This window comes from Nomascus leucogenys, chromosome 13 (genome assembly GCF_006542625.1).
Source record: "Nomascus leucogenys isolate Asia chromosome 13, Asia_NLE_v1, whole genome shotgun sequence".
Taxonomy (NCBI): domain Eukaryota; kingdom Metazoa; phylum Chordata; class Mammalia; order Primates; family Hylobatidae; genus Nomascus; species Nomascus leucogenys.
Genome location: NC_044393.1, coordinates 88,588,587 through 88,615,783, shown reverse-complemented (window position 1 = coordinate 88,615,783; position 27,197 = coordinate 88,588,587). Strand labels below are relative to the sequence as shown.

At 47.7% G+C, this 27,197-nt stretch overlaps 1 protein-coding gene across 6 annotated transcripts in view; it reads left to right on the top strand.

The window, feature by feature from the left end:
* The window catches only part of HIPK2 (homeodomain interacting protein kinase 2), a 216,623-nt gene that overhangs the window by 176,449 nt on the left and 12,977 nt on the right, over positions 1 to 27,197 (top strand). For all 6 annotated transcript variants that reach the window (XM_003261193.3, XM_004090239.2, XM_030825842.1 and 3 more), the window contains 4 exons: positions 1,159 to 1,338; positions 4,750 to 5,031; positions 17,631 to 17,878; positions 26,471 to 26,631. In XM_003261193.3, coding sequence (XP_003261241.3) covers positions 1,159 to 1,338; positions 4,750 to 5,031; positions 17,631 to 17,878; positions 26,471 to 26,631 — 871 coding nt within the window. The remainder of the gene's footprint in view (positions 1 to 1,158; positions 1,339 to 4,749; positions 5,032 to 17,630; positions 17,879 to 26,470; positions 26,632 to 27,197) is intronic.

The window sequence follows — 27,197 nt, the reverse complement described above, 5'->3', positions numbered from 1 at the left end:
TCTTATGGGCAACTCTCTGAGTCAGTCACCACTTTTAACATTTCTGTGGGAAAACAAGTCTTTGGGCGTCATACAACCCAGATTATAGGAATTTTGAAACATAACCCAGTTTTAGGATGAGGGCTGCTAGTATTTCTATCATGACTGTTATTAATTTTGATTTAATACCAACTTTATACTTGTCTAGTCAACCTTCAGTTAATCTAATTATTCATTCAGCAAGCGTGTAATTAATTGATCAGCTGCTATATGCCTGAGCATTGTTCTAGCCACTGAGGGAATTCAAAAGAACATTAACACTTCCTAACACCAGAAGCATATGGCTCCCAGGCTTCAAAGTTTGTTTTTCACGTAAAGTATAATTTCTTCTTTAATAAAATGGTATTGCTAAGATATCCTGCCTACATCACAGAGTGGAATAAAATAGCCCATTGAAGACACTTTGTAAATTCCGCTTTTTCTTTATTTAAAAATTTTTTTTATAAAATTAAGGTGAAACTTTTTTTTTTTTTTGAGACAGTGTCTCGCTCTGTCACCCAGACTGGAGTGCAGTGGCACAATCTCAGCTCACTGCAACCTCGGCCTCCCAGGCTTAAGTGATCCTGCCACCTCAGCCTCCCTAGTAGCTGGGCCCATAGGTGCACACCACCATGCCCAGCTAATTTTTTGTATTTCTGGTAGAAAGGGGGTTTTGCCATGTTGCCCAGGCTGGTCTCAAACTCTTGAGCTCAAGCCATCTGCCCTCCTCGGTCTCCCAGAGTGCTGGGATTACAGGTGAGCCACCATATCTGGCCTGTAAATTCTAAAATAGAATATTGTTCAGGATAATCACCTAGGTGCTCAGGGACTTTAAAAGTTGGAGGGAATATTTATCTCCTGTCCCTAGAACTTAAAAACTTGGAGCCAGTGCACTTGGCATTCTTCTCACTTGAAAGTCCTCTTTCTCATTCACAACTAGTTACGTTTCTCCTACTCCTTATGAGTAGAAGAAACCCACCCGTTGAGCACACATGGCCAGGCTCATCCCTTTAGCAGCCGCACAGCTAGTGAGATAACCAACTATAGTCCGCGTTTAATTGGGGAGGAAGCTTGATCTTATAGAGGAGCTCTGTTTTTAGAACACCTCTAAGGCACCTTGTTGTCCCGGTTCCCTTTCAGGAACACGCATGCTCACGGAAGCCATTACAATCCCATCATGCAGCAGCCTGCGCTATTGACCGGTCATGTGACCCTTCCAGCAGCCCAGCCCTTAAATGTGGGTGTGGCCCACGTAATGCGGCAGCAGCCAACCAGCACCACCTCCTCCCGGAAGAGTAAGCAGCACCAGTCATCTGTGAGGTAGGTGGTGAGAGCCACCCTAGGGAAGAGAAATCCCAGGGGATGTGAGTGCTAAAGAAATGTAGTTTAGGATTAGGGAGTATCAGCACCCACTCTGAACATGGGACAGTTGCATGGGATGGGGGGACTCCTCTTCCTGCAGTGGCTAGCAAAACATCCCATTCCACCTGGATTGGCCTAGGGTTTGCAGGAAGCACTTGGTTTAAGACCATGGTGATAGTGTGGGGATGGATGCAACGGAATCTTGCAGTGGGCAAGAGAGATTGGGCTCAACCCCATACAGCGTGGGCAAGTGAAAATTTGTAGCCAAGGCAGGGTTGGGGGGTGTTGGTGGATGGGAGGTCACTAAGAGGAAGCATCAGGGGTAAGGGAGATTCTGCCTAAACTGACCTAACAGGATTCTTGCTAATGACAGGCCCAGGTGATCAGACACCACACCTGGAGGATGAGGAACCTAATCAGATGTATCAAGGATGGTGGGTTCTTGCTAAACTGACTTAGCAAGGTTTTTTGCCAAAAGTAGATTGTACAGCAGAGTGCACAGTTAGACCTAGGAGAAGGTTCACCAGCCTGACTAAAGTTTGGTGAAGCAAATTATCTTTTGTCACTTTCTACTTGTCCAGAGAACACTCGGCCTCACCTGAAGTTTCATTTTGGAAATCATTTACCATAATAATTGTTTTAAAATGTTTTAAAATGTTGAAGTTGTTAAAAAATATTTTAAAAATACTAAACAAATGTGTTTTCTTTGTATCTAAGATCAGAAGTTTAACTGATTTAGCACCTTGCTTAAATATAAGCAATAGCTTGTTTAATCCCAGACACTAACCAGCAGAACACCAATCTTTCCCATTCCCTTTAAATCCATTCTCATCTCAGTGAACACTTTAAAAAATCAAGGTCAACAAAAGGCTGCATGCTGTATGATTCCATTTATATGGCATTTTGGAAAAGGCAAAACATAGAGGCAGAGATCTGATTAGGGCTTGCCAGAGACCAGTCGGAGAGAAGGAGATTGACTGCGAAGAAGCCTGAGGGGAAAAGCTCTAAGTCTGGATTGTAGTGGGGGGTTATGACTGTGCATTTGTCAAAACTCATCAAATACTTCAAAGGGAGAAATGTTGCTATATGTCAGTTATACCTTAATAAACCTGACTTTTTAAAAAATAGAGATTTCCAAGCCAGAGAGAGAGAGAGAGAGAGATCGTGTAACTACAGGATTGCTCCGATATCTCTTCCTAATGGCACAGCTTTGAGGTGCTTAATTGCTTATTTGCGATAAATTAATCAAGAGAAATCCGGTATAAAAAATGTCTAGTGATTTTGGTTTTCTGCTTCCTCATATAACCAGATACCAGAAACTAGGCCTTCTTCTTTTCATTCTCATTCAGAAATTCATCCAAAGGCTGAAGTTGTCATCCTCCAAGATTCCTTATTTGGGTGTTTCTGACAACTCAGGGAAATTTATCTCAGATCATTGGCAGCTTTCCAGAACGCTTTTGTTTGGCAGCCTTGTGACAGCTCACCCATGTCATTATTAGACTGGGTGGCAACCAAGTCCACTGTCTCGATCCTCATGGGCTGTCCTGCCCAGCAAGGTCACATGGAGCACTAATCTGTCCCAGGACTGAGCTTAGCATCTCTGTGGTTCATCTTGGCTGAGTAGGGGCAGTCAGAACCCTCAGCCTCCCAACCTGTTTAGCAAGTCCCTCCTTTTTGTTTACTCACCACCCAGCTGGTTTCATGAAGGCTCATTGCCAGTACATTTCAAGATCGATATAATTATAGTGAAAGTTATGTATTGGCTTATTTTTAAGACCAATGCCTTAGGCAAAACAGTCTGAAAGACCAGAAGTCTCTCCCTTGTTGGCGATGTGGCCAGGCGTACTTTTCCTTAACAATGCCAAGTGGAGATACTAAAACTATTGGTAGTGAAAAACATAATCTTAAAATTGTAATGTATTAGCAACAACAAATACATAGGTTTATAGTAAGTACAAACAATGGTACAATCATACCAGTAAAACATATTACCAGTCCCTAGGAAGGAGCAAGCAATGTATCTGGCACTAGCTAGATAGGAAAATAAATCCACCTTTATTGAATTATTTTCATTTTACTACCATCCCTTTAGCTAGAAGGTGCTAGAATCTCTAAAGACATATAAAAGTCTGAGTTTCATTATACATTGGCGTTAGTCTCTCACTGCATAGATACTACAGGTTGAGCATCCCTAATCCAGAAATCCAAAATTGTCCCAAATTTGGAACTTTTTGAGGATTGACATGATGCCGTAAGTGGAAAATTCCACACCTGACATGAGGTCTCAGTCAAAACTTTGTTTCATCCACAAAATTATTTTAAAACAATGTATAAAATGACCTCAGGCTATGTGTATAAGGTGTATATGAAACAAAAGAATTTTGTGTTTAGACTTGGGTTTCATCCCCAAGAGATCTCATTATGTATATGCAAATATTCCAAAATCTGAAAAAAAAAAATCCGAAACACTTCTGGACCAAGCATTTCAGATAAAAGATGTTTAACCTGTGCCAGAGTCAGTGGAGATCTAATAGGGAGGGGAAAAAGTATTTTTCCCCTAAAGTTACCAAAAATCACATTGGTTAATTTAGTAAGGAATTTCAAGTTGATCAAAATTAAGATTAAAAGGTCTCTTTTTAAGGGTGCTTTTTCCTCTTGCACTTTTCCAAATTTTCTGTTACAATTTAGACTAATGAGCCTCCCATGAGGCTCCACGAGGCAAAATCCAGAAAAATCATTTTTAAGGTTTTTAGCAATTATATGCACACAAATACTTTGACGGTCAAGTTCTTTTTCCAGAGGAGGAAAGAAGGAAAACTGAACCATTGGTCACCAAGGTTAGGTCCTTCAGATCCTGAAACTCTTAAGGAATAAATGTTTCAGTAGAATAACCATTAGCAAGGAAACCAAAGCTTGATGTAGCAAACACCAGTTCTTCCACCACCCCCAAAACAAGACTTAAGTACCTTTGAAGGGATGACACAAGACAGAGCTCAGAAGTAGGGCCTTGACCCTGAAGGCGAGGGGGTTTGTTGGGGCAAACACAGCTGGAATCCTAGCGTGACATCTGCTCCTACAAGACCTGTAGAGCCTGGGGCACAAGAGCCCCCTCCCTGCTCCAAAAGCCCTGGCTGCTCCCTTTGTCCTGCTGGGAGCAGGCATGTAGATCCCAACCAGAGCCCAGAGAAGGCCTGTGTAGCCGCTCACTGAATGATCCCTTTCCCAGTCACAGATGGAGACTCACTGGCCAGCCACTGACTTGTTTTACAGAGATTTGGCAAAGCAGGTGTTTCTAGGCAATTGGGCTCCTTCGAAGGAGTTGTGGGGCCTGACCTTCCTCTGTGTACGAGTGTGGTTTTCTCATTACAGAAATGTCTCCACCTGTGAGGTGTCCTCCTCTCAGGCCATCAGCTCCCCACAGCGATCCAAGCGTGTCAAGGAGAACACACCTCCCCGCTGCGCCATGGTGCACGGTAGCCCGGCCTGCAGCACCTCGGTCACCTGTGGGTGGGGCGACGTGGCCTCCAGCACCACCCGGGAGCGGCAGCGGCAGACAATTGTCATTCCCGACACCCCCAGCCCCACGGTCAGCGTCATCACCATCAGCAGTGACACGGACGAGGAGGAGGAACAGAAACACGCGCCCACCAGGTGAGGCAGTGCCACCTTAGCCTTCCAGGAAGGAGCCGGGAGGGTTTGCATTGTGTGTGGATCTGACCATCTTCCATCATCGAACATAAGGATCCCTCTCTTCTGACCCCTAAAGTTTGGTTTTGCCATCTACTATGGTCCTAAAGTTATTTCAAGAGAATGTCAAACAGATTTTCCATAATTGTTTGAAACCAAAATAATGTTGAATCATGTTGGTCTTAAAAGATAATTATAGGCCCTATACATTTGGGGAACTTGAGACCATAAGAGTCGGGCACACAATGCCAATGTATTTCATCCTCTGTAAGTTTAAAAGTCTCTGCCTCAAGCTAGTGAATTTATTCCCAGTTGGTCATGATATTTCTCTAACATTGCCTTGGCTCACTCAGAATACGAAGTAATTGTCCAATTAATCAGAAATTTCCCTGTGTCTGATTAACCTAATCTTTCAAAACTGCCAGTTGGCTCTTCACCCAGAGAGCATTACTGTTCATCCCAAAGTGATAATAATTCATTTTAGTCTTTGTGTACTTCCTGGGGAGAGGGAAGAAATCTTTATTATATTTACAAAACTACTAACCCTGGCGCCAGAGCCTCTTTTTCTGTACTGCCCAGCCAGACCTCAGCAAAATGTGGTTTTTGTTTGGGCCACTCAGCTCAGGTTCTGAGCAACCCCTCTAGAACAGTTGGCCTCCTGGCCTTCTGCACCCCTAGAGTGCGGCTTTGTAGAGCCCAAAATCTCATGGCCCCACCCTGCTGGCTCCTTTGCACTGGGACTGAGAGCCAGGGAAGGGAGGCCTGCCGCTCCCAAGCCCAGCGCTGCCAGTCAGCACGCATCCTGCAGCTGGATATGAAGCCTAATTCACAATTAGGCTCGAATTATTAATTCCTGATTGGATGCAGTGTAACTAATTAGTAATCACAAATCCTTTGATTAGTTAATAAATTCTCACAGTTGAAATCATTACAAAATGTATAGATAGACTGATGAAAACATTTTCATTATAACTATTCCTGCATAGGACATTCCCTTCCCTCTTTATAATGAAGTCCAGTGGTTTTAGTTTGTTTCCAGGTGGGGTTAGTACATATCTCATTCAGGTGTCCTCTTCCCACCAATTAGGTACAGCCTAATTGTCATTGTATTTCAGAGAAGAAAGTAGTGGAGCACTTGTGGCTGTAGCATTGTGCCAGGTGCCAGAAGGGACCCTGGTCAAAGGTCCAGGCTCAGCACTGAATACGTTGGCAGCCCAGGACTGCCTTATTCCCCATCTGCCTAGTCCAGAACTGGCCTCAGGTCCCTTTTTGATGACAGCCTCAAGTTGAGTCAATGGTCCATTCTCCGCAGTGCCCCCACGCCACCACCCAGGAATACTGTCAGTTCAGTCCTCACGTGGGCTCAGCAGTCTCTTCACAAAGGGGATGGCCCTGCCCAGCCTCAGACTGAAGCCTGGCCTGGAGCAGCCACCCACACATGGGTAGCCTTTGTCATCAGAAGGGCCCAGCAGCCTTGCCCGGCCCTTTGCCACAAATGGAAAAAAGCAAAAGCAATTTAAAATCTGACAATCAGCTAGATTGGAATCTCGTTCCTAACATATGAGATCTGAGTTGACACAGACTCTCAACATCTGTGCCCAGGAGAGAATTGAATAGCGTGTCTGAGAAGGAGGATGAGAGAGCCGTCTCTCCACCAATCAGAGAGCTGACAGGGCTGAGAGCGGGACGCAAAGCCAGAGCATGTCCCTGCCTCTGCAGCAGCCCCTAAGGCCCCCAGAAAGAAATGATAGAACCGAGAGGCTGGGCAGCCGATGAGGACCTTCATGGGAACAACTCAGAGAAACCTGGGAGAGGGAGCCAGGTGCACAGGTGAGGGGCAGCCACAGACAGACAGTAGCAGTGGCCCCTGAGTTCCACAGCATCCTGCAGTGAAGAGTGGTGGGGACTGCCAGCCTGCCAGGGTCATGAAAATGTGCTGGACACATCAGGCTGAATAGGGAAGCTGCAGACTGAGGCTAGGGAGTCATCCAAAAGGCTTCAGCTGTCCACAGTTGTGACTGGGAGCTCCCAGAATAATGTTTTCTAGAGAGATCTAATGGCTATTGCCTTAGAAAATGTCTTTGCACTCAAGAAGGTAGGAAAGTGTATTTGAGTCTGAGTAGGATAAAACAGAAAGCAGGAGCTGTTTTATTTATAGAGAAAACACTGTGTAATTGTGATCACATTATTGTGACTACATTTTGGAATGAGAAAAAAAATGTGGGGAAATATGATTACTTGTTCTTAGAAGTCAGAATTATCATAAAATTTAACACAGTCAGTATTTATTGGCCCCACTAGTGTAAGATATTATGCTGGGAACTGCAGGTGTTACATAAATAAGGTAGACAGTCTGTGTCCTCATGAGGTTTGCAGGGTAATAAGCAAGATGAAACACACACAAATCATTATAACACAAAACAGAGTATCAGTCACATAAAAATGAGCAAAGTACCATGGGGACTCAAAGGGAAAATAGCTTAAGGGAATAGCAGGGGAGGGAGGCTTTGAAGGCCAAAGGCCTTGCAGGTCCACACAGTAGAGGAGGTGCAGTTGCAAATTCAAGTGAGGTGATTGATGGGGCAGAGCCTCCAAGGCAGGTGAACAGGATCAAGAGCCCTGTGCAGGAGCTTATCCAAAAGGGGCTTCAGGATGGAAAGGGGGTTGGGGAGGGATCTCCACTTACATGGGGGTGGTCAGCTTTGTCAGGAGATACTGAGGGGCTCAAGGGGAAGCATCAGTCCTGGGAAAACAAGGATGCACCCCCAAGTGCAGCCACATGGAAGAGTCACCTGGTCCCTCTCCAGCTGAAGAGCTTCCCCAGCCCTTCTGTGTCCCAGCTGGAGCAACGGAGACCTTCCCTTCTACACGTTGATCATCCTTGTTCTCGAGCCTGATTTCTCTGTGCCGTGGGCATGTTGATTCCCACCTTCTGTGTTCCCAGCCTCGTTTTCTATTTGCTACTAACCCCAATGCCAGTCCTGTAACTTTGCCTAAAATGCTGGTTAATTCCCCTAACATGGCTCAGCCTCAGCTTGGCAGCCAGAGTCAGGCAGCCGATGACCTTCAGAGGGATGGCAGTGCCTCCACCACCAAAGGGGCTTTTAGACCTGATTGAGGGTGTCACTAAACCTCTAGGACTAGATGATATAGCCTAGAATTTTTAAAAGAAGGCCAAGGCAAAATCATTATTCCTGACCCCATGTATGTGGCACTGGCTGGCCAGCAGCTCCACTCGTAAGAACTCCAGGTCATGTTGGAGGCAGATGCTGGGAGACGCTGAGCTAAAGACAGGAGAATCATAGCAAACATCCACTGGGTGTTCCACCTGCACTAGCTCCTCCATCATTTGATGGGGCACGCAAGGCTGATATTTCTATTCCCATTTGATAGATGAAGAAACTGAGGCTCAGGGAAGGTAGATGACTCACCCAAATTGATACAGGTTCTAAACAGCAGAATTGGGACTCAGGTGCCATGCTCTTGAAGAAATGGCAAACTTAATAACTGGCAAAAATAACTGATTTCAGTCATTCATTCAACGAATACAAATTCCATCCTGCTCCCTCCTGTGACTACCACTATGCCACTGTGTGCAGGGCACCATGCCAGGGCCATAAGGAGTCTAGAGTATTGTCCACTGAGCCCCCTCTTGGTGCTGGGCATTTGTCAGGGTGCCGGAGCCATGGCACTGAGAAGGGCGGAGTCAGCTCTTTTTAAAGTAGGAAGGGCAGGGCAGAGCCAGGGAACTCCTTTTCAGTGAATTACCGTTGGACTAGAGGACTCTGGTCATGGCTAGAGAATTGGCCAAAAGATGAGACAAACAGATACTGTTCTGGGTCCCCCAGGATTAAGTAGTAGAACTGGTCTTCTTTTAAATATTTATAGACAATTTTGATTAGAAAAGCATTTAATTGTCTACACATACTGAACAAGCCGTCTTTTCTCTCCTGGACTCTCTTGATCCACGTCTCCTGATCCAGACCCCCCTGCTATCTTTACCTTGTGTTGAAATGGTCTCGTAAAGGCTGTAGCATACAACCTTTAGTCATAAGGGTAATTTCTTTTTTTATTTTTGTAAGAACTAGAGACAGAGACAGTGTCTCACTATGTTGCCTAGGCTGGTCTTGAACTCCTGGGCTCAAGCAGTTCTCCTGCCTTGGCCTCCCAAAGTGCTGGGATTACAGGTGTGAGCCACCATGCCTGGCCGAGAGTAATTTTTTAAGTGTGTAAACCAAAGTGGCTCACGTCAACTGATCATCTAGAAATGATTTTGTCCAGCTCCATTATTCATTCACGTATTCACTCATCAGTTACCCGGAGATTTCTGGTAGGTGGGTTGTTCTGCTTAGGTCATCGAGGCCCTCCTGCAGGCTGCACTGACTTCACTGTGCCTGTGTAAGCAGCCACTGTTTCAGCCAATGTTACCAAAAATGAAAACTTTAAGAAAATTGATTCATAAATGTCATTCAGTATTTTAGATACAGAAACAGTTACTTAGCTCACTCTTAACATATTTATATACAAAAAAAAATTTGACCTGAAATGTTTTCCTTCTTTACACTAAGTTGAAAGTCTAGAGAAATCATTATAGATAAAGCAAGGTTAGAAAACTGATAAACTGCTGCTCAACTTACTTTGGCCTGAAAAATTAACATCCACTTAACAGAGGGAGCAAAAACCACACACACTCATTTATTATTGCATGGGCAAAAAGCCCAAAGTGGGATTAGCCTCCATTGCTACCTATAACCATGTAGCTTGCTCCATCCTGCCCTTGGTTGAGAAGCTACTTACAGCCAACCTCCTGCCATGCTCATGGGCACGTGGGAATCAGCTTGAGTGAAGGAACAAAGGAACCCAGACACACAGTGCCATTTGAAGGAACTTTGGTGTCTCTCCATTTTGAGTACAATACATCCCCAGTTGAAAAATATTTCAGTCATGTGACTCATCTCAAGAGATGATGGTAGGATCTTTTGTCCAGCTGACTTCACCACACCCTCTTTACAGGGCTCCATTTAAGACACTCCAGTGGGCTGAGTGGAGTGGCTTAGGGGTGTATTTTGAAGAAGAGACACTTCACCCTACTGGCCCCAGCTGCTTTCACATTACAAAGCTGTCACTGATGTGCCACAGCTTCCTGGTTTGCTCCTTGCTTTCCACAGGGAAGAGGGAGGAAGAGGGGTGGGAGAGGGTTGGATACCGTAGGGCAGAGTGGTGCTCAGTGGATGGACTGAAGGTGATTAGGAAAGATAAGTCAAAACTCCCAGGCCAGTTGGGAAGAGAGAGACTGGACTTCAGAAGAAGATGGAAGGAGAGCAAACGCTTCCTTCCGCTGCATCTGATGGGACAAGGACGAGGTGACTACTCATGGCTCCTTCTGCAACCCTGTTTCTGATGTCTCTAGAAAGTAGTCATGTAAACATGATCTTAAGGGTGATATATGTGTATTTATATACACACACATGTAGACATAGACATAAATATGCAGATAATACAATTTGAAAGGAGGAGCCAGGCATGGTGGCTCACACCTGGAATCCCAGCACTTTGGGAGGCCAAGGTGTGAGGATCACTTGAGGCCAAGAGTTTGAGACCAACCTGGGCAATATAGCAAGACCCTGTCTCTACAAAAATTTTTTTTAAATTCTCCGGGCACAGTGGTACGTGCCTGTAGCCCCAGCTACTTGGGAAGCTGAGATGGGAGGATTGCTTCCACCCAGGAGTTTGAGGCTGCAATGAGCTATGCTCACAACACAATACTGCAGTCTAGATGACAGAGTGAGACCCTGTCTCTAAAAATAATAATAATAATTTGGATGGAATGTATGTGCCATATTAAAATGAAGATTTTTTTTTTCTCTCTAATGACTCTAAGTCAGCAGCTATCAGGAAGGAGCACGCTGGTCTGGGGGCACACTGGAATTACCAGCGTGAGCCACTGTGCCCAGCCAGAAGCAGTCATATTCTTTACCACATCATCGTGCCGTGATGATTAAAGGAGATAAACACATAAAACATTTTAAGCTGTAGTTAGTATGCATCCAATAAATGTTACCTGTACTTAATAATCAGCATCATAGTAATAGAACACATAGCATTGACTATGAAATCAGAATGGTGAAAGAAGTTATTGGAGGAGATGAGTTTTGACCCTGGTCTTGAAGGATGAAATTGACTCAGATTAGCAAATAGAAATCAGAGACACATTCCAGATAAGACCCTACAGGGAAGGGGTCACAGGTTATATCTGATCTTCTGCCAGTGCTTTCTCCTTTAGGGATTTCTTTACTTTTTAGCTCCTTATTTATTTTCATCATTTTAAAATGATGAAAATTATCTATTGCCATGACAACATAATGCAATTGTGAACTCTGACAGCTTTGTTCTTTATTCAGAAGTGATGTTCTTTCAAGGCCATTTCAGCAAATATTTCTCATTCTGCCCCTTTCGCTATCTCTCTCACTTGCATTAACCAACTCATAATGGGATTGATAAGCTGTCAATAATAATTAGACGCAATCATGGAATGAATCCCAGTAGTATCGATAGATATGAGCCTAAAGAATCTGCGGTAGTCATTTCAAATGTGTGCTCATTTCTAAAGTGACTTCTTTAACAGCTTCTCATTAGTTCTCTAATCTGCATAGTATGTTCAGGTAGAGCACAGAGCTTTCTAACAATGGAAGAGATGAAAAACAGCTAGCAAATGAATTCACCTTCTGCAAATAAATGTGTCACTTGTAAATCCAAAAAGGTAGGCAAATCAGCATCAAGCTGTGCCGTACATATTTGCTCATTAAGCTAGGGGCTCCCCAGCTACAACAAAGGGATGGGACCCGGGAAGAGTTTATAAAGGTATTATCCCACACTCCTTGTAGATAATTAGACACTGACATGCAGATTCTTCAGTCTCTTCGGTGGGAGGCTCACTACCTGTTGGGTTTCCATCAAGGAGATGGCCCTCAGTTCTCACAGGTCACCCGGGCCAAGCTGTCAGCTCTCACAAGACTCATGCCAGAAAGTCATTCTTGAGTGACAAGAAGCTCAGTGACTCATGAAGTGGCTATTGTGTCTTGAGATAGTTCTAGTTGTTAGAAAATTCTTATTCATATTAAGCTGAAGCTTCTCCACAATTTCCACATTTGAGTGAAGAGCTCCAAATATGCCCAATTTGAATTTTACTCGAGGACAGATTACAGTTTGGCCAAAATTAGTGTGTGTTTTTGTCTTTTTGTTTCAAAAAAAAAAATGCGCATTTTCTAAACTACTCAGATCCTAAGGAAGATAATGATCAGCAAGAACTGGCCAGATCTGGGTCTATAGGTAAGGTACATCTACTGAAAGGATCTCTTTCCTCTCCAGATTAGGGCTAGACCATTCCTATTTTAAAATGTCTCTAGGAATCTTTCAGAGATCCTCACAATGACTCCTTTAATGCCATGAGTAATTTCTCTCAATGAATTTCAGAGCAGGTTGGAGCTGGATGGATGTTACAGGCCACTGTCCAGAGCCACACCAGTAAAGGAACAGCAGAGCTAGGACTGTAGTGCCAGCTCCCAGGACACATTTGGGAGTCAGCCTCCATCCTCACCTGGGGTCCTCCACCCACAGAATGGGCACCCGCAACAGAACATGTCTGCGTTTCATGAGATGACCAGAGGCATGTTCACCATTCAGGAGTAGCTGTGCCCGAAGCTGAGAGTGAAGGGCAGGGCAGCGCCATCTCCTCACCTCCCCTCGGGAGCCAGCAGCTGCTCCCAGTCACGGCTCCCAGCTCTTCCCCTGGCCCTCAGAGTACTTCGAAACAGTGTGGGGTGGGAGGAGTTCCCTTATTACACAAGAGACTGCAGCAGACCAGTTGTTTCCCTTTATTCTCCCCCATTCATCCCAGAAGACAGCTGCAGGTTTCCCTGCCCTTGTCTTGTTAAGGCAGCTCTCCTCCCCTCCTGCTCCCTCCTCGTCCTCAACCTCCAGTGTCTCCCTGCTCTCAGATCCCTCCTCCCTACCTCAGAGACCTCCTGGAGTCCCACTTCCTTTTTTTGCTTAATTTATATTTATAAAATATTTCGAGATATTCTTTTTTGTTGTTATTGGTAGACAGCAATCTTTTTTTTTTTTTTAAGTCAGAGTCTGGCTGTGTCACCCAGGCTGGAGTGTAGTGGTGTGATCTCAGCTCACTACAACCTCACCTCCCAGGTTCAAGCAGTTCTCCCACCTCAGCCTCCCAAGAAGCTAGGATTACAGGCATGCGCCACCACACCCAGGATTTTTTTTTTTTTTTTTTTTTTTGCAGCAGGTGGCCGGGCGGGGATGGGGGCGGGGCAGAGTCTCACTCTGTCACCCAGGCTGGAGTGCAGTGGTGTGATCTCTGCTCACTCCAACCTCCACCTCCCGGGTTCAAGCAATTCTCCTGCCTCAGCCTGCCTAGTAGCTGGGATTACAGGTGCACACCACCACACCTGGCTAATTTTTGTATTTTTAGTAGAGACGGGGGTTTTGCCATGTTGGCCAGGCTGGTCTCGAACTCCTGACCTCAAGTGATCTGCCCACCTCAGCCTCCCAAAGTTCTGGGATTACAGGTGTGAGCCACTGCACCCAGCGGATTTTTTATTTTTAGTAGAGACAAGGTTTCACCATGTTGGCCAGGCTGGTCTTAAACTCCTGGCCTCAAATGATCTGCTTGCCTTGACCTCCCAAAGTGCTAATTACAGGTGTCAGCCACCGTACCTAATTATTTTTATTTATTTATTTTCTTTAGAGTGTAGGTCTCTTTGTCACCCACACTGGAGTGCAGTGACACGACCACAGCTCACTGCAGCCTCAAACTCCTGGGCTCAAGCCGTCTTCCTGCCTCAGTCTCCCGAGCAGCTAGCACTATAGGCGCACACCACCATGCCTAGCTAATGTTTTTATTTTTGTAGAGGTGGGATCTCACTGTGTTGCCCAGGCTGGTCTCAAACTTCTGGCCTTAAGCGCTGGGATTACAGGGGTGAGCTACCACACCTAGCTCCCACTTTGTAATTCTTGTACTGGATCTCAGTGCCCTCCCACCCTCTGGGTGTCTCTACTGAGCCCTGATGTACAGTGGTGAAGTGCCCAAAACTCTCAATCTCTTTTGCTTTTTTTTTTTGAGACAGAGCCTTGCTCTGTCGCCCAGGCTGGAGTACAATGGTGCAATCTTGGCTGACCGCAACCTCCACCTCCTGGGTTCAAGTGATTCTCCTGCCTCAGCCTCTGAGTAGCTGGGATTACAGGCACCCGCCACCACTCCCGGCTAATTTTTGGTATTTTTAGTAGAGAAGGATTTTCACCATGTTGGTCAGGCTGATCTCAAACTTGTGACCTCAGGTGATCCACCCACCTCGGCCTCCCAAAGTGCTGGGATTACAGGCATGAGTCACCTCATCCAGCCTGGACTTTGTTTTCGATGGAGATATAATTCATGTACTGTACTGTACAGTTCACCCATTGGATGTGTACAATTCAGTGGTTTTAGTCTATTAATTTTTAATTGTGGTAAAATATATATAACATAAAATTTGCCATTTCAACCATTTTTAAGTGTAAATTCAGTGACATTAATTATATTCATAATGCTGTATAGCCATCACCATTATCTATTTTCAGAACTTTTCCATTGCCCCAACCAAAAACTATACCATTAATCAGTAACTTCCCACTCTCCTCTCCCCTAGCCCCCAACCTCTGGTAACCTCTAATGTATTTTCTGTCTGTATGAATTTGCCTGTTCTAGATATTTCATGTATGTAGACTCAAACTATTTGTCCTTTTGTGTCTGGTTTATTTCATTTAATGTTTTCAAGGTTCATATTGTAGCATGTATCAGAACTTTTTTTTTTTTTTTTTTTTGGAGACATGGTCTCACTCTGACACCCAGGCTGGAGTGCAGTGGTGTGATCATAGCTCACTGCAGCCTCAAACTCCTGGGCTCCCACCTCAGCCTCCCAAACAGCTGGGTCTACAGGCATGCACCACCATACTTTGCTTATTTTTTTAATTTTTTTAATTGTTCGTAGAGATGGGCTCTTAGTGTGTTGCCCAGGCTGGTCTTGAACTCCTGGCCTCAAGCAATCCTCCCACCTCAGCCTCCCAAAGTGCCGAGATTACAGGCATGAGCCACCCCTCCCAGCGTGCATTCATTTTTATGACTGAATAGTATTCCACTGTATGGATACACCACATTTTCTATTCATTCACCAGCTGATGGACACTTGGGTCATTTCTACCTCTTGGTATTTTGAATAGTGCTGCAGTGAACATTGGCTTACATGTATCTGAGTACTTGTTTCCAATCCTTTGAGTACATACTTAGGAATGGAATTGCTACAGGGTAACTCTGTGTTTAGCTTTTTGAGGAACAAGCATATGGACATTTCACATTTAAACTGTCATAACTGGGAGGTGTGGATCTTTATTAATTAAAATTTATCTACTTTAAGTTAATGTGAAGAGCCATAAATATATGCAACCAATTCATTCCTCACCTTCTTTTGAGTTCTTAACAATTATCATCTGTACAATTCATCTGACAGTTAATCACGGAGGCTTTGTGACATCCATTATTCCCTCTAACTGGTTATTTTAAAGCTTTTACTATTTAACTTGTCATGTTTTTATACAGTCCTCCACTGAGATTTTAATCTCCTCGAGGGCAGAGACACATATTTCTTTGTATAGGTATTCCCTGTAGTACCCCACATAGATCTCCAAGATATCATGAGTTTTAATTTTCTTTCATTTCAATCTTCTGGTTTATTCATAGACTAGAAAAAAGGAAACTTTTCCAGCAAGTCCTTACCCTGATAGAATTCTCTTTGCCTAGATAAGTTTTTTGCAAACCTGTTTTCACATGTTAAATAAGGTAACACAACTTCTAAGAAGAATAATAGCAGCTATTATGGAATACTTACCATGTGTTGTGTATCATTGAAAGCACTTATATTTTCTCACTTAGTTCTCAAAACAAGCCTATGATATAGGTACAATTATTACCTACCTTTTACTGATGAGGCCACTGAATCACTGAGAGGTTAAATAGCTGCCCGCCACCCTGTCACCAGCACATGCTGAAGTTAGACAGCTGACTACAAGGTTCATGTTCTCACCCACAAACACGGTTAGGCACCCTGAACCAGAGAGGACAGTGTCCAGCCACTGGAAGAATTATCCAGCCTAGATGTCAGGAGCGCTGGGCGTTGGGGAGCAGGGACTGCACCTCCCAGATCCCGTAGCCTTCTGTAGCTCAGCAGCCAGGCTCTTCTTCTGTCCCTCCTGCCTGGCTGCTGTGGGCTCTGGAATTTGCCCACTTCCCTGCTGCCTCTAGGGTGGTGGAGATCCATCATGGGAAGAGCCTGGCCTGGCTATGTGGCCTCAAGCAAGATACCTGGGAGGTGGCTGTGACTCTATGAGGCTCTATAAATACCAGCTGCTTCTCTCATCCAATTAGCTGGAAACTGACCAGCTTGCCTAGGCAATTTTTATTTCTTAAAAATAAATGATCAATATACAAAAATAGATGCACATTCATTTTAAAGCCTTAAATAAGCACACAATAAACAATAAATTTCACATCCATCATGCCGGCAGCCTCTCACTGAGTTTGAAGACAGACAGAAGTAGTTCCCAAAGTAACCACACTAACTTAAATATCTTTGAACAAACATGCCGGCCAAGAGCTATCCAAAGCCAGTGCCTCCCTATTATATGAAGTTCCACATGTAAGATGAAGGCCAGAGCTTCAGAGTGGCTTTCACACAGCATCAACCTGGCAGGGGCCTTCCCACCAGGCCCCGAAGCAATACCATCTCCCCCGATCCTTGGCCCAGGCAGCGGAAAAGCTGCAGGTGAGCCTGGCTCCTGAAAAGGGGACTGCAGAGGTCATAGTGGCCTGCACACAGCCCACAGAGCACACTCAAAGCAAGGAGAGGCAGAGGGTGTCAACTCCAGCTCTGCATTCTCAGCAGCGTGTCTGCACTGTGCTGTGTGGGTGCAGCCCCCTCAGAGCCTCACACTGCATCCCATTCCTTGGACATTCTGCTCCCTCCTGCATAAGCTTTGCCAGGCCACAGGCACCAAACCTAAGCTTATGACATTCTTCTCCCAGCGAGGTTTACTCCTAACCCAGGTCCCCAGGTTGCTGGGTTCTTGCTGGTTCTCTCATTGCTCAGATGTCCCATTCTGGCAGGCCCACGGGGATTGTACCCAGCTCTGGGCTGCAGGTGCCTCCCCTGCAGCTCTGCTGAGCTCTGCTGCACAGGAAGAGTCCAGGCCAGCCTGGAAGCATCTCACTCCCTAGTTTCCAGAAGCACTTGTGGGTCCAGCTCCAGCCCCTTCTCCATGTCTTCACATGTCCCCCTGCTGCCGGCTACACAGGGGACATTTGCATGCCCAGCCTCCCCATGGGGGTTAGGGAGGGCAAAAGCCCTGTTCCTGCCCTCTCCCCTCTGCCTCCCTCCCCTGCCCCAGGGCATGAAATGCTAGTGGTGTCTCACCTCACGGCCTTCTCCCACCTCTGACTTCTCCCTTTGCATTTTCAGCACTGTCTCCAAGCAAAGAAAAAACGTCATCAGCTGTGTCACAGTCCACGACTCCCCCTACTCCGACTCCTCCAGCAACACCAGCCCCTACTCCGTGCAGCAGCGCGCCGGGCACAACAATGCCAACACCTTTGACACCAAGGGGAGCCTGGAGAATCACTGCACGGGGAACCCCCGAACCATCATCGTGCCACCCCTGAAAACCCAGGCCAGCGAAGTATTGGTGGAGTGTGATAGCCTGGTGCCAGGTAATTTGGGGCCAGGACAGGACAGGAACATCTCCCTGGAGAGCGGTTTTCCTGTTTTTCTGCTGCTAGAAATGTTGCTGTATGGGAGCTAGTACAATAGAAAGTGCCCAGTGACTGCAGGCGATCCTTACCGAGGATTTTATTCAAGTAGCCAGGGGAGGCTTCTGCTTAACAGCACATTGTATAAGCAGCGTTTTCCTTCTTTAATTCTGTAATCAATACCTCTCTGCCTTTACAATGGCTCTGCTTCTAACTAGGTTGATTAATAGAAAATGAAAGCCTCCTGGTTCTTTATGCCTGAGCCTGGAAGAATACCTGGTCTGGGGAGTTCCAGGCTGACATCTAGCACCACTCCCTTCCAGGAAGCCCTGGTGGTCAGATGGGCTTCTTGTGTAGGAAGAACCTCCTCCGAGTCTTGCTAGGGAAGGGTGAAATTGGCCCCTCTCAGCCCCTCCTCAGAATCGGCTGCTGGGTGGCGAGACCAAGTCATGCGTGTTTCTCTGCTCATGCACTGCTCTCTTCAAAGAACTCCTCCTGTCCCGCGAAGGCTTGTCCTGAAAATTGGGCCCTGGAATAAAGGCTGAGAACGTACCCTTCTGAATAAACTCAGTGGCTCACTGTAGATTTTGTAGCACCTATTTAGCGTTTCCCTTGCTCATGCTCACAGTGAAAGAATGTGGGGACTAAATCAGAAGAAATCTGCGCATCCCACTATTCCGCCATAAACCACACCCAAGCCAGCCTGCACCTGCGTGACGGCACAACTGAAAAGGGAAGGAAAGGGAACGCCAGGAAGCTTTTGTCTAGATGTGAGAAGCTGTTACTTCTCAGGAGGACCTCATGTCTGTCACCTGAGGTCGCTACAGGAAACTGGGGACTCTTCCTGGGTGGTGACCACATGTGAGACCCAGTGGGCGCAGGCCCCATTCAGGGGCTGCCACTGAGGGTGAAGACTAGAGGCAGGATGGGGTCATTAGGGCTTTTCCAGCCCAGTGCCTCAGGCCAGCCTGCACGGTGAGGGTCAGCGCCCTGGGACGCTCTCCCAAGAGCTCATGGCATTGCCTGGGAGGGGGCCCCTTTTGCTGAGAGGCTCTGCCTAAAGGGGAGATGGTGACAGCCACAGGCTTGTGCTCCCTGCCGCCCACTTCCCAACCCAAGGCAGCATCACCCTTTCCAACATTTGTGGCGGAAGCTCTTTTTCCCTGACTTTGGAGTTACCCCAGCTACCTTTCCTCTGAAGAAATGCTTGTGAAACGCAGCTTTTCAGCACCCTGCTAAAACGTCTCTGTTTTCAAGTCCTGGTCCATCCCCAACAGTACCGTCACGACGATGCAGCCTCCAAGCAGCTTTAACATCAGAGCCAGCGCTCCTGTGGGCATGGGGGCAGGGGGTCATGGTGCCTACGGTGTCCTGGCTGCTCCACAAGAAAGACAGACAAGCACACGCAGCTCGCGCCGTGCTCTCTCAGAAGAAGGAGACCTTACCTTCGGGAAAAATAGTCACAGCAGTGCCACTTGCCAGGGCAAGCATTCTGGTTGACAGGGGCCAGACTGTACTTTCTGCTAGGGTCTGGTGACCTGGGGCCAGAGGACCAGGCTGGAGCCCTCCCCAAATTAGGCATCTCTGTGAGGAAAAGAAAATGAAGCTGTACCTTCCACAAGGCTACAAGGACATCCCTCTCCAAAAACCATCTTTTTCCACCCAGGCGAATGTTTTGGTGGAAACCCTGCCAGGAAGCAACATTCTCTAGCAGTAACCAAAGGGCCCTGGGAGGCACCCGAAGTCATTCACACCAGGAGCCAGGATTCCTTAGAGAGAGCTGCATACTTTTCAGCTCAACTATCCTTTAAATATTGTTTAAAGCTGTATGCAGCACACATTTTTAAGTTTAAATCTTTGCAAAGGATAGAATTTGTCTTGTATCATTATTTAAGTTCTTTAAATATATGTTTGTGGAAACCTTGAAGCTGCAGACTGAACTCATTCCATATGCGGGAGTGCTGCCTGTGCCCTTGCGAGCAGGGGCATTCCTCGTCTGGTGCCTGCCCTTCCCCAGCCAGTGGCATTCAATACTGATACACACCTTTAGCTACAGAACCAGCCTAGGCTTGGAAAAGTCAGGAAAGCAGCCTTCCTCAGCTCCCTGGGGCCCGGTGATGCATACAGGCCAAGGTACAGCCAGTTAACAGCTCCCCCAGGTGCAGCGCCCAGAGCATGGGAGGGTTCAGGGCTCCCCCAGCCCTCTTAGGTCAGGCTGTGCACTGCTGTTTCCCCGCCGTACTCACCCTCTCCTGTGGCTCTCAGCCTTTCAGTCCTTCTCAGGTTGGGGTTAGTGAAGTTTCTTTTGGAAGCAACAGAATGAACTCTACACTGGCTTAAGACAAACAACTTATTGGAAGGATGCAGGGCTAAGGGAAAGTTCAACAACTAAGTCCCAGGCAGGGCAGGAGCCAGAACCCCTGGGACCTGAGCCCTGGGGGCCAGATGCCTGCTCTCTGAAGCTGCTTTCACCCGACTCACAGCCAGCAGCTCCCAGGCTTCTGGTGTCCCATTTCCAGGAGACCAGAATTGATTGTCCCAGCTTGGAGAGACACCTGTTTTTTTTTGTTTGTTTGTTTGTTTGTTTCTTTGTTTCAGAGAGGAGTCTCGCTATGTTGCCCAGGCTGGAGTGCAGTGGCGCGATCTCGGCTTACTGCAACCTCCATCTCCCAGGTTCAAGCAATTCTGCTGTCTCAGCCTCCCGAATAGCTGGGACTACAGGCATACACCACCACGCCCGGCTAACTTTTTGTATTTTAGTAGAGATGGGGTTTCACCGTGTTAGCCAGGCTGGTCTCGAACTCCTGAGTTCAGGCAATCCGCCCGCCTCAGCCTCCCAAAGTGCTGGGATTACAGGCATGAGCCACCACGCCTGGCCAAGACACCTATTTTTTGAGCCTCGGCTTTAACCAGGAGACAGAGTTCAATAATGACACCAATAATAGCTAACACTAAGTACTTAAATGCCAGCTACTCAATACTTAAGCCCTTAGATGCCAGATACTAAGCATTCTACACATGTTAACTCATTTAATCCTCATCACAGCCCTACATGGAGCTGCCATGATTTTCCCAGTTTCCCAGGTTAAAAATGGAGGCACAGAGGCTTGACCAGCCTTCCCAGAGCCATGTGGCTGGGCCTCCCAGAGATCTGGCCCTGGAGCTTATCTGTTGCTGTAAGCACCCCCCCCACACCCCCGCCCCACTCACCTAGTGCAGACAGGGCCACTGTGGCTGTTCTCAGGACAGGGGGTCACGGAGAGTAGCTGGACAAGGCATGACTGGAAAACTGAAGAATATTTCCTCACTGTTCCAAAGTATACATTAGGAGGTTGACCAGCATTAGCCCATTGTCGCTTTGTCCATCGCCACAGGAGGAGTTACTGTTATACTTTAATCTCTTGGTCCCCTTCAGGACGTCCTCCCTTACTCGGGCTTCTCGTCCTCTGAGAGTTTGGCAAGCTCTGACTCAACCCCCATCTCCTGTCCCCATGATGACAGTAGCATCAGGGCTGCATTACGCCCATTTCATCTAACATTCCCTAACCCCTTCACTGATCCCTCGAGCTCAGTGTTTCTCCCTCAAATATCATTACCACAAAATGCCCAGGAATTTGGAAGAGAAGAAGTAGGTGACATGCACAGCAGGGCCCAGCACAGTCTGCGACCCGCCGCAGAGCAAGAAGGAGGCTTCTTCCCCCAACACAGCCACAGTGTGGCTGTGGAAGGCGAGAAGTAGGCTCTGCAGAGCCAGTGTTTGCAGCTTTCTATTTTTTTTTTCTACATTGAGTCCACAAAAATCCCTCCATCCCCCAGGTTTTGGGGGACCTTTGAGTCTAACGGGTTTGGCTTGGGCACAGTGTTGGGTCACAAGGCCCTGATTCCCAAATGCAGGTCTGTTCAGCCAGGGCCAGGAGGCTCTGGAGTCCTGGGAAGCTTGCCAAGAATACCGATTCCGGATCTCCCACACCTACCTGAGGGATTCCGATTCAGTGGATGGGGTGGGAGGGGCCCCGGGCGCAAATGCACGGTTGGATTTGCGGCCTCTGAGTAGCACCCACTGCCCCCATCCCCACTGAGGCAGCTTACCCTTCACTCAGGGCAGGGGACTCTGGGTTTTGGGGTCAGGAAGGCCCCCTTCCACTTGCAGTGTGCACCAGAAACTCCTGTCCCCAGGTTTCCGGTTTTCCTTTGACGTTCTTGATAGGCTGAGACCTCTAGAGGCACATTTCTCTCTTCATCAGCGATTAATCAGCATTCTCTCTTGCTGGGCTCCAGCCTCAGGCGTCTCCTCTTTGACTTTGATTTCATCGCCCTGGGATTTGTAATAGAATTGATCCAACCAAATTCAATCAAGGGCCTGGTCGTTTCCATGCATGGCTCATTAATATTTAGCACCTCTGCCCCAAGAATGACCAGATTCTCTCCTTTTACACTAACCACCCACAGGATAGTTCATTGAGACGGTATGAGCCTTCCGGTTCACCTAAGATGCTCAGGCCCCAAAATGAATGCTGCGAATTCTTGCGTCTGAACGTGAGGTGTAGGTCTGTCTTTGGACATCTTGCAATATGTTCTTGCTGCCTCTCCCTTCATATGAAACATTTTACCTGATTCGTCCTTTGAATACCCCTACTTTGGGCACCTTCCTCAAATGTGGACCGCTTTAGAGTTGGGGCTCTGTGGAACAACAGCGCCGCATTTTGGCGGATGACTGGATTCCCTGGCCAAAGCTGTTTCCCATACTCAGTTATTTCATCTTTCCTCTCCTAGGGCTTCCTTATGCTTTTTGGTGTCACCAGGCAGTAATCCTAAAGTCCAGCAAGGTTTCCAGAAAATATAAATCACAGAAATACAGCTTTCCAGCGCGGTGGCTCACGCCTATAATCCCAGCACTTTGGGAGGCCAAGGGGGGCAGATCACCTGAGATCAGGAGTTCGAGACCAGCCTGGCCAACATGGCAAAACCCCATCTCTACTAAAAAATACAAAAATTAGCCAGGTTTGGTGGCACGCACCTGTAATCCCAGCTACTCGGAAGGCTGAGGCTGGAGGATCACTTGAACCCGGGAGGCGGAGGTTGCAGTGAGTCGAGATTGCACCACTGCACTCCAACCTGAGCGACAGAGCAGGACTCCACCTCAAAATAAAAAAAGGAATTTAGCTGTCCTCCATAGAAAATCAAGGTAATAAAAATATTTCAAGCACATTCCAGAAACTTGATGAAGAAAAATAACTGAGTACAAGATACAACACATGAAGTGCTCAAATCAACAAAGGATGGTGGAAAGGAGGTTACTCATTACCTTTCTCTCTTAAAATGCGCTCCCTTTTTCCTGGGCAAAGTCTTCCTCAGTCTGGTTCTTAGACTAAGAGTCAGTACCATGGCTGGGCACAGTGGCTCACGCCTGTAATCCCAACACTTTGGGAGACTGAGGCAGGCAAATCACTTGAGGTCAGGAGTTCACGACCAGCCTGGCTAACGTGGTCAAACTCTGTCTCTACCAAAAATACAAAAATTAGCAGCTGGGTGTGGTGGCTCATGCCTGTAATCCCAGCAGTTTGGGAGGCCGAGGCAGGCGGATCACAAGGTCAGGAGTTCGAGACCAGCCTGACCAATATGGTGAAACCCCGTCTCTACTAAAAATACAAAAATTAGCTGGGTGTGGCAGTGGGCGCCTGTAGTCCCAGCTACTTGGGAGGCTGAGGCAGGAGAATCACTTGAACCCGGGAGGCGGAGGCTGCAGTGAGCTGAGATCACGCCACTGTACTCCAGCCTGGGCGACAGAGCGAGACTCTGTCTCAAAAAAAAAAATTAGCTGGGCGTGGTGGCGCATGCCTGTAATCCCAGCTACTCGGGAGGCTGAGGCACGAGAATCAATTAAACCTGGGAGGCAGAGGTTGCAGTGAGCCAAGATCACACCACTGCGCTCCAGCCTGGGAGACAGAGCAAGACTCCATCTCAAAAAAAAAAAAAAAAAAAAAAAAAGAATCAGTATTGTTTCTGTGCACATCTCACCCCAGCAGGACTGGTTGCCCAAGGAGGCAGGATAGCTCCCAGCCCTAGCGCCAGGCTCTTGTTCATTCCCTGGTCTGCCCTGCCTTTCTTGGTGGGGGACCATCTGCCTGTCTTTCCACCTGGAAGATGTTTTCTTCTCCATTAACCCTATTGTTCTTTAGCGTTTAAGGAACAGAAGCAATGCTTGTTGTAACTATGGTTTCTAACTATACAACACAAACCACACAGTCTTCAGGCTGCTTTGTCATAGCCTTCACTTACTAAACCCCTCTTTTTCTGCTTCTGTTGTCATTGAAGTTAGAGAAAGGTGTCTGGAATTTTCTCCCTCCCACACTTTGCTAGGCTATTATGCAGGTTTGCTCTTAAAGAAGCCCAGTGTTGGCCCGGCGCGGTGGCTCACGCCTGTAATCCCAGCACTTTGGGAGGCCAAGGGCAGGTGGATCACCTGAGGTCAGGAGTTTGAGACCAGCCTGGCCAACATGGTGAAACCCCGTCTCTACTAAAAATGCAAAAAATTAGCCAGGCATGGTGCCGGGCGCCTGTAATCCCAGCTACTTGGGAGGCTGAGGCAGGAGAATCACTTGAACCTGAGAGGCAGAGGTTGCAGTGAGCCGAGATCGCACCATTGCACTCCAGCCTGGGCGACAGGAGTGAAACTCCATCTCAAAAAAAAAAAAAGAAGCAGCCCGGTATCTTCTCACTAGTCTGGGTCTGTTTGTTGCTTTTGCCATTACAAAAGTGCTTACATTTAATGAATGGCTATGACTGGTGCATCTGGGTGCATTTGATTAGAAATTTCCCTTAGGTGTGCGTTAATACTGCGCTGTCTATTAGGCAGCCCCCTCCTGGAGGAGAGCTGAGGCACAGGGACATGGGGGGCTAGTAAAGCATCTCTTCTGCTTTTATCAAGGGGTGATGGTCCTGTCTGCAGAACTCCCCAAGCTGGGATGGGGAGATGGCCCCCACTTGGCAGCAGAGCTCCCGCCCTCTGGGGCTCTTGCCCCTTCTGGGCTGGACACTCATGCCCTGTCTTGCCCTGTCCTGTTCCGGCGGCCTCCTTGGACTTGGGCTGTCCCTGCCTGTCAGCGTCTTCACCTGGTTTATCCTCTGCCTCGCCACCTCATCTGCGTGATCTGTGATGCCTCCTCCTTATTCACGCTCTCAGCCTTCTCCCTGCCACCCCCGTCCCCGTCCCCGGTGGTACACAGTCACCGTCCTTAGCACACAGCAGGAGCTCAGAAAATACTTGGATCAGTTAAAACCACTGGGCTCTGAAGAGGCTCCTGGCTCCTGTGGCTCTCTGGCTAGGTAACATGGAAGCCATCCAGCTCGGGGTTTAACCCACCTCTCTCAGAGCCCCTGGCTACTCAGAGCTCGGCCCCCCAACCAGCAGCGCTGGCATCCCCTGGGAGCTTGTCAGAAATGCAGATGCTCAGGCCCCCCAGAGCTGCTGGCCAGAGTCTGCACTGAACAAGATGCAGGAATTACATTTGAGAAGTGTTGATGGAGCCACCTGCTGACCACGAGGTCACCTCTGGAGGGTTGCAATGTTTTTTCCACTCTTCAGCCCTCTTGGCAATAACATGGAGGCAGTTTTGTGCTTGGCCATGTTTGGCTCACAGGGCCATTCCCTGGATGACTTAGTCTCATCCTGCCTAGAGGCAGGTAACTAGACCAGGTGACTCTGAGGGTTATTTTAGCTTCTAGTAATTCATTAGGTCCCACCACAGACACTGTCTCCTCTGATACTCATAGTCACCCATGGTGGGGACCAAGCAGGGATCCTGTCTTAGTCTATTTTGTGTTGATGTAACAGAGTACCTGAGACTGGGGAATTTATAATCAATAGAAGTTTATTTGGCTCACGGTTCTGAAGACTGGAAGTCCAAGAACAGGGTGCCGGCATCTGGCAAGGACCTTTGTGCTGCATCTTCCCAGCACAGGAGGCAGAAGGAAAAGAGAGCATGAGGGTGAGGGGGCCAGACTTGTTTTCATCAAAAAGGCCAATCTCTCAATAGCTAACCCACTCCCAAGATAACATTGATACACTGATGAAGTCATACACTCATGAGGGCTCTGCCCTCAGGACCTAACATCCCTTACTGGCCCCACCCTAAACACTTGCACTGGGGACTAAGTTTCTAACACAAGAACTTTGAGGAACACATTCAAATTATAGCAGATCTCTCCTACGCATTTTCCAGATACTGGAAGTAACACCTCCCAGAGGAGCGGCACTGGGCCTGGCCTTAGGCCGCCAGCCCACCTTGCCTCTCCTGATTCTTTTTCGCTTTCCCTTGCTTCATTCCCTCATGCAGCCCCAACCACCCTCCCAGCCGAGGGAGTGAGCCAGAGCCGCACTGCATCCAGAGTCAAGGCAAAGTCCTAGTGGGTCCAGGGGAGATGAGGCTGATTTGTGACTGCCCGGCCTCAGGCACATGTTTCTTCTTGGAAGACCACTTCTCTGGTGGGGTAGCATCTTCTGGGCAGCTGGGACCCTGCCACCGATCTGACCTCTTTCTCCTCCTGACACAGTCAACACCAGTCACCACTCGTCCTCCTACAAGTCCAAGTCCTCCAGCAACGTGACCTCCACCAGCGGTCACTCTTCAGGGAGCTCATCTGGAGCCATCACCTACCGGCAGCAGCGGCCGGGCCCCCACTTCCAGCAGCAGCAGCCACTCAATCTCAGCCAGGTAAGCCCCACAGCTGGCGCCCCAGGTCAGAGAGAGCCCCCATCCCCTCATCCTTCCGCTTCAGAGAGGATCACTGTGGCGGCCCCTCACCCACCTCACAGGGCTGCAGTCCTGGCCACGGGTGGCAGCACATGCCCTTGGTGACCTCTGGTGGCTTTTTCTACCACAGGTCACCCTTGGGGAAGTTGATATCACCGGTGCACAGAGAGCTGGCCCAAAGCAAAGTGACTTGTCTAATGTTACAAAGCCCTTGGTGACATTGTGCCAGAGCTTAAAAATAGGATGGCCCACACTTGCTGTTTCAACCCAGCAAAGGGTAGAACACTGTGTCCCGGCTATGTCAGCCTGGGACATCAGGGACAGACCTGCATCCGACTCATTGCAGGGAAGGCCCGCACACCACAGCCCCCAAGTCAAGGGTAAGAGTTGTCCCAGGACCTGGAGGAAGGGGGGTGGTTGAGATGAAATGTGAGTGACCCGAGTTTCTGCGGGCGCAGGGCTGTGTCAAGGGCTCGGCATCAGGCCTGACTCACACGGTGGACTCAGGGCCCTGTTTCTCTAGAAAC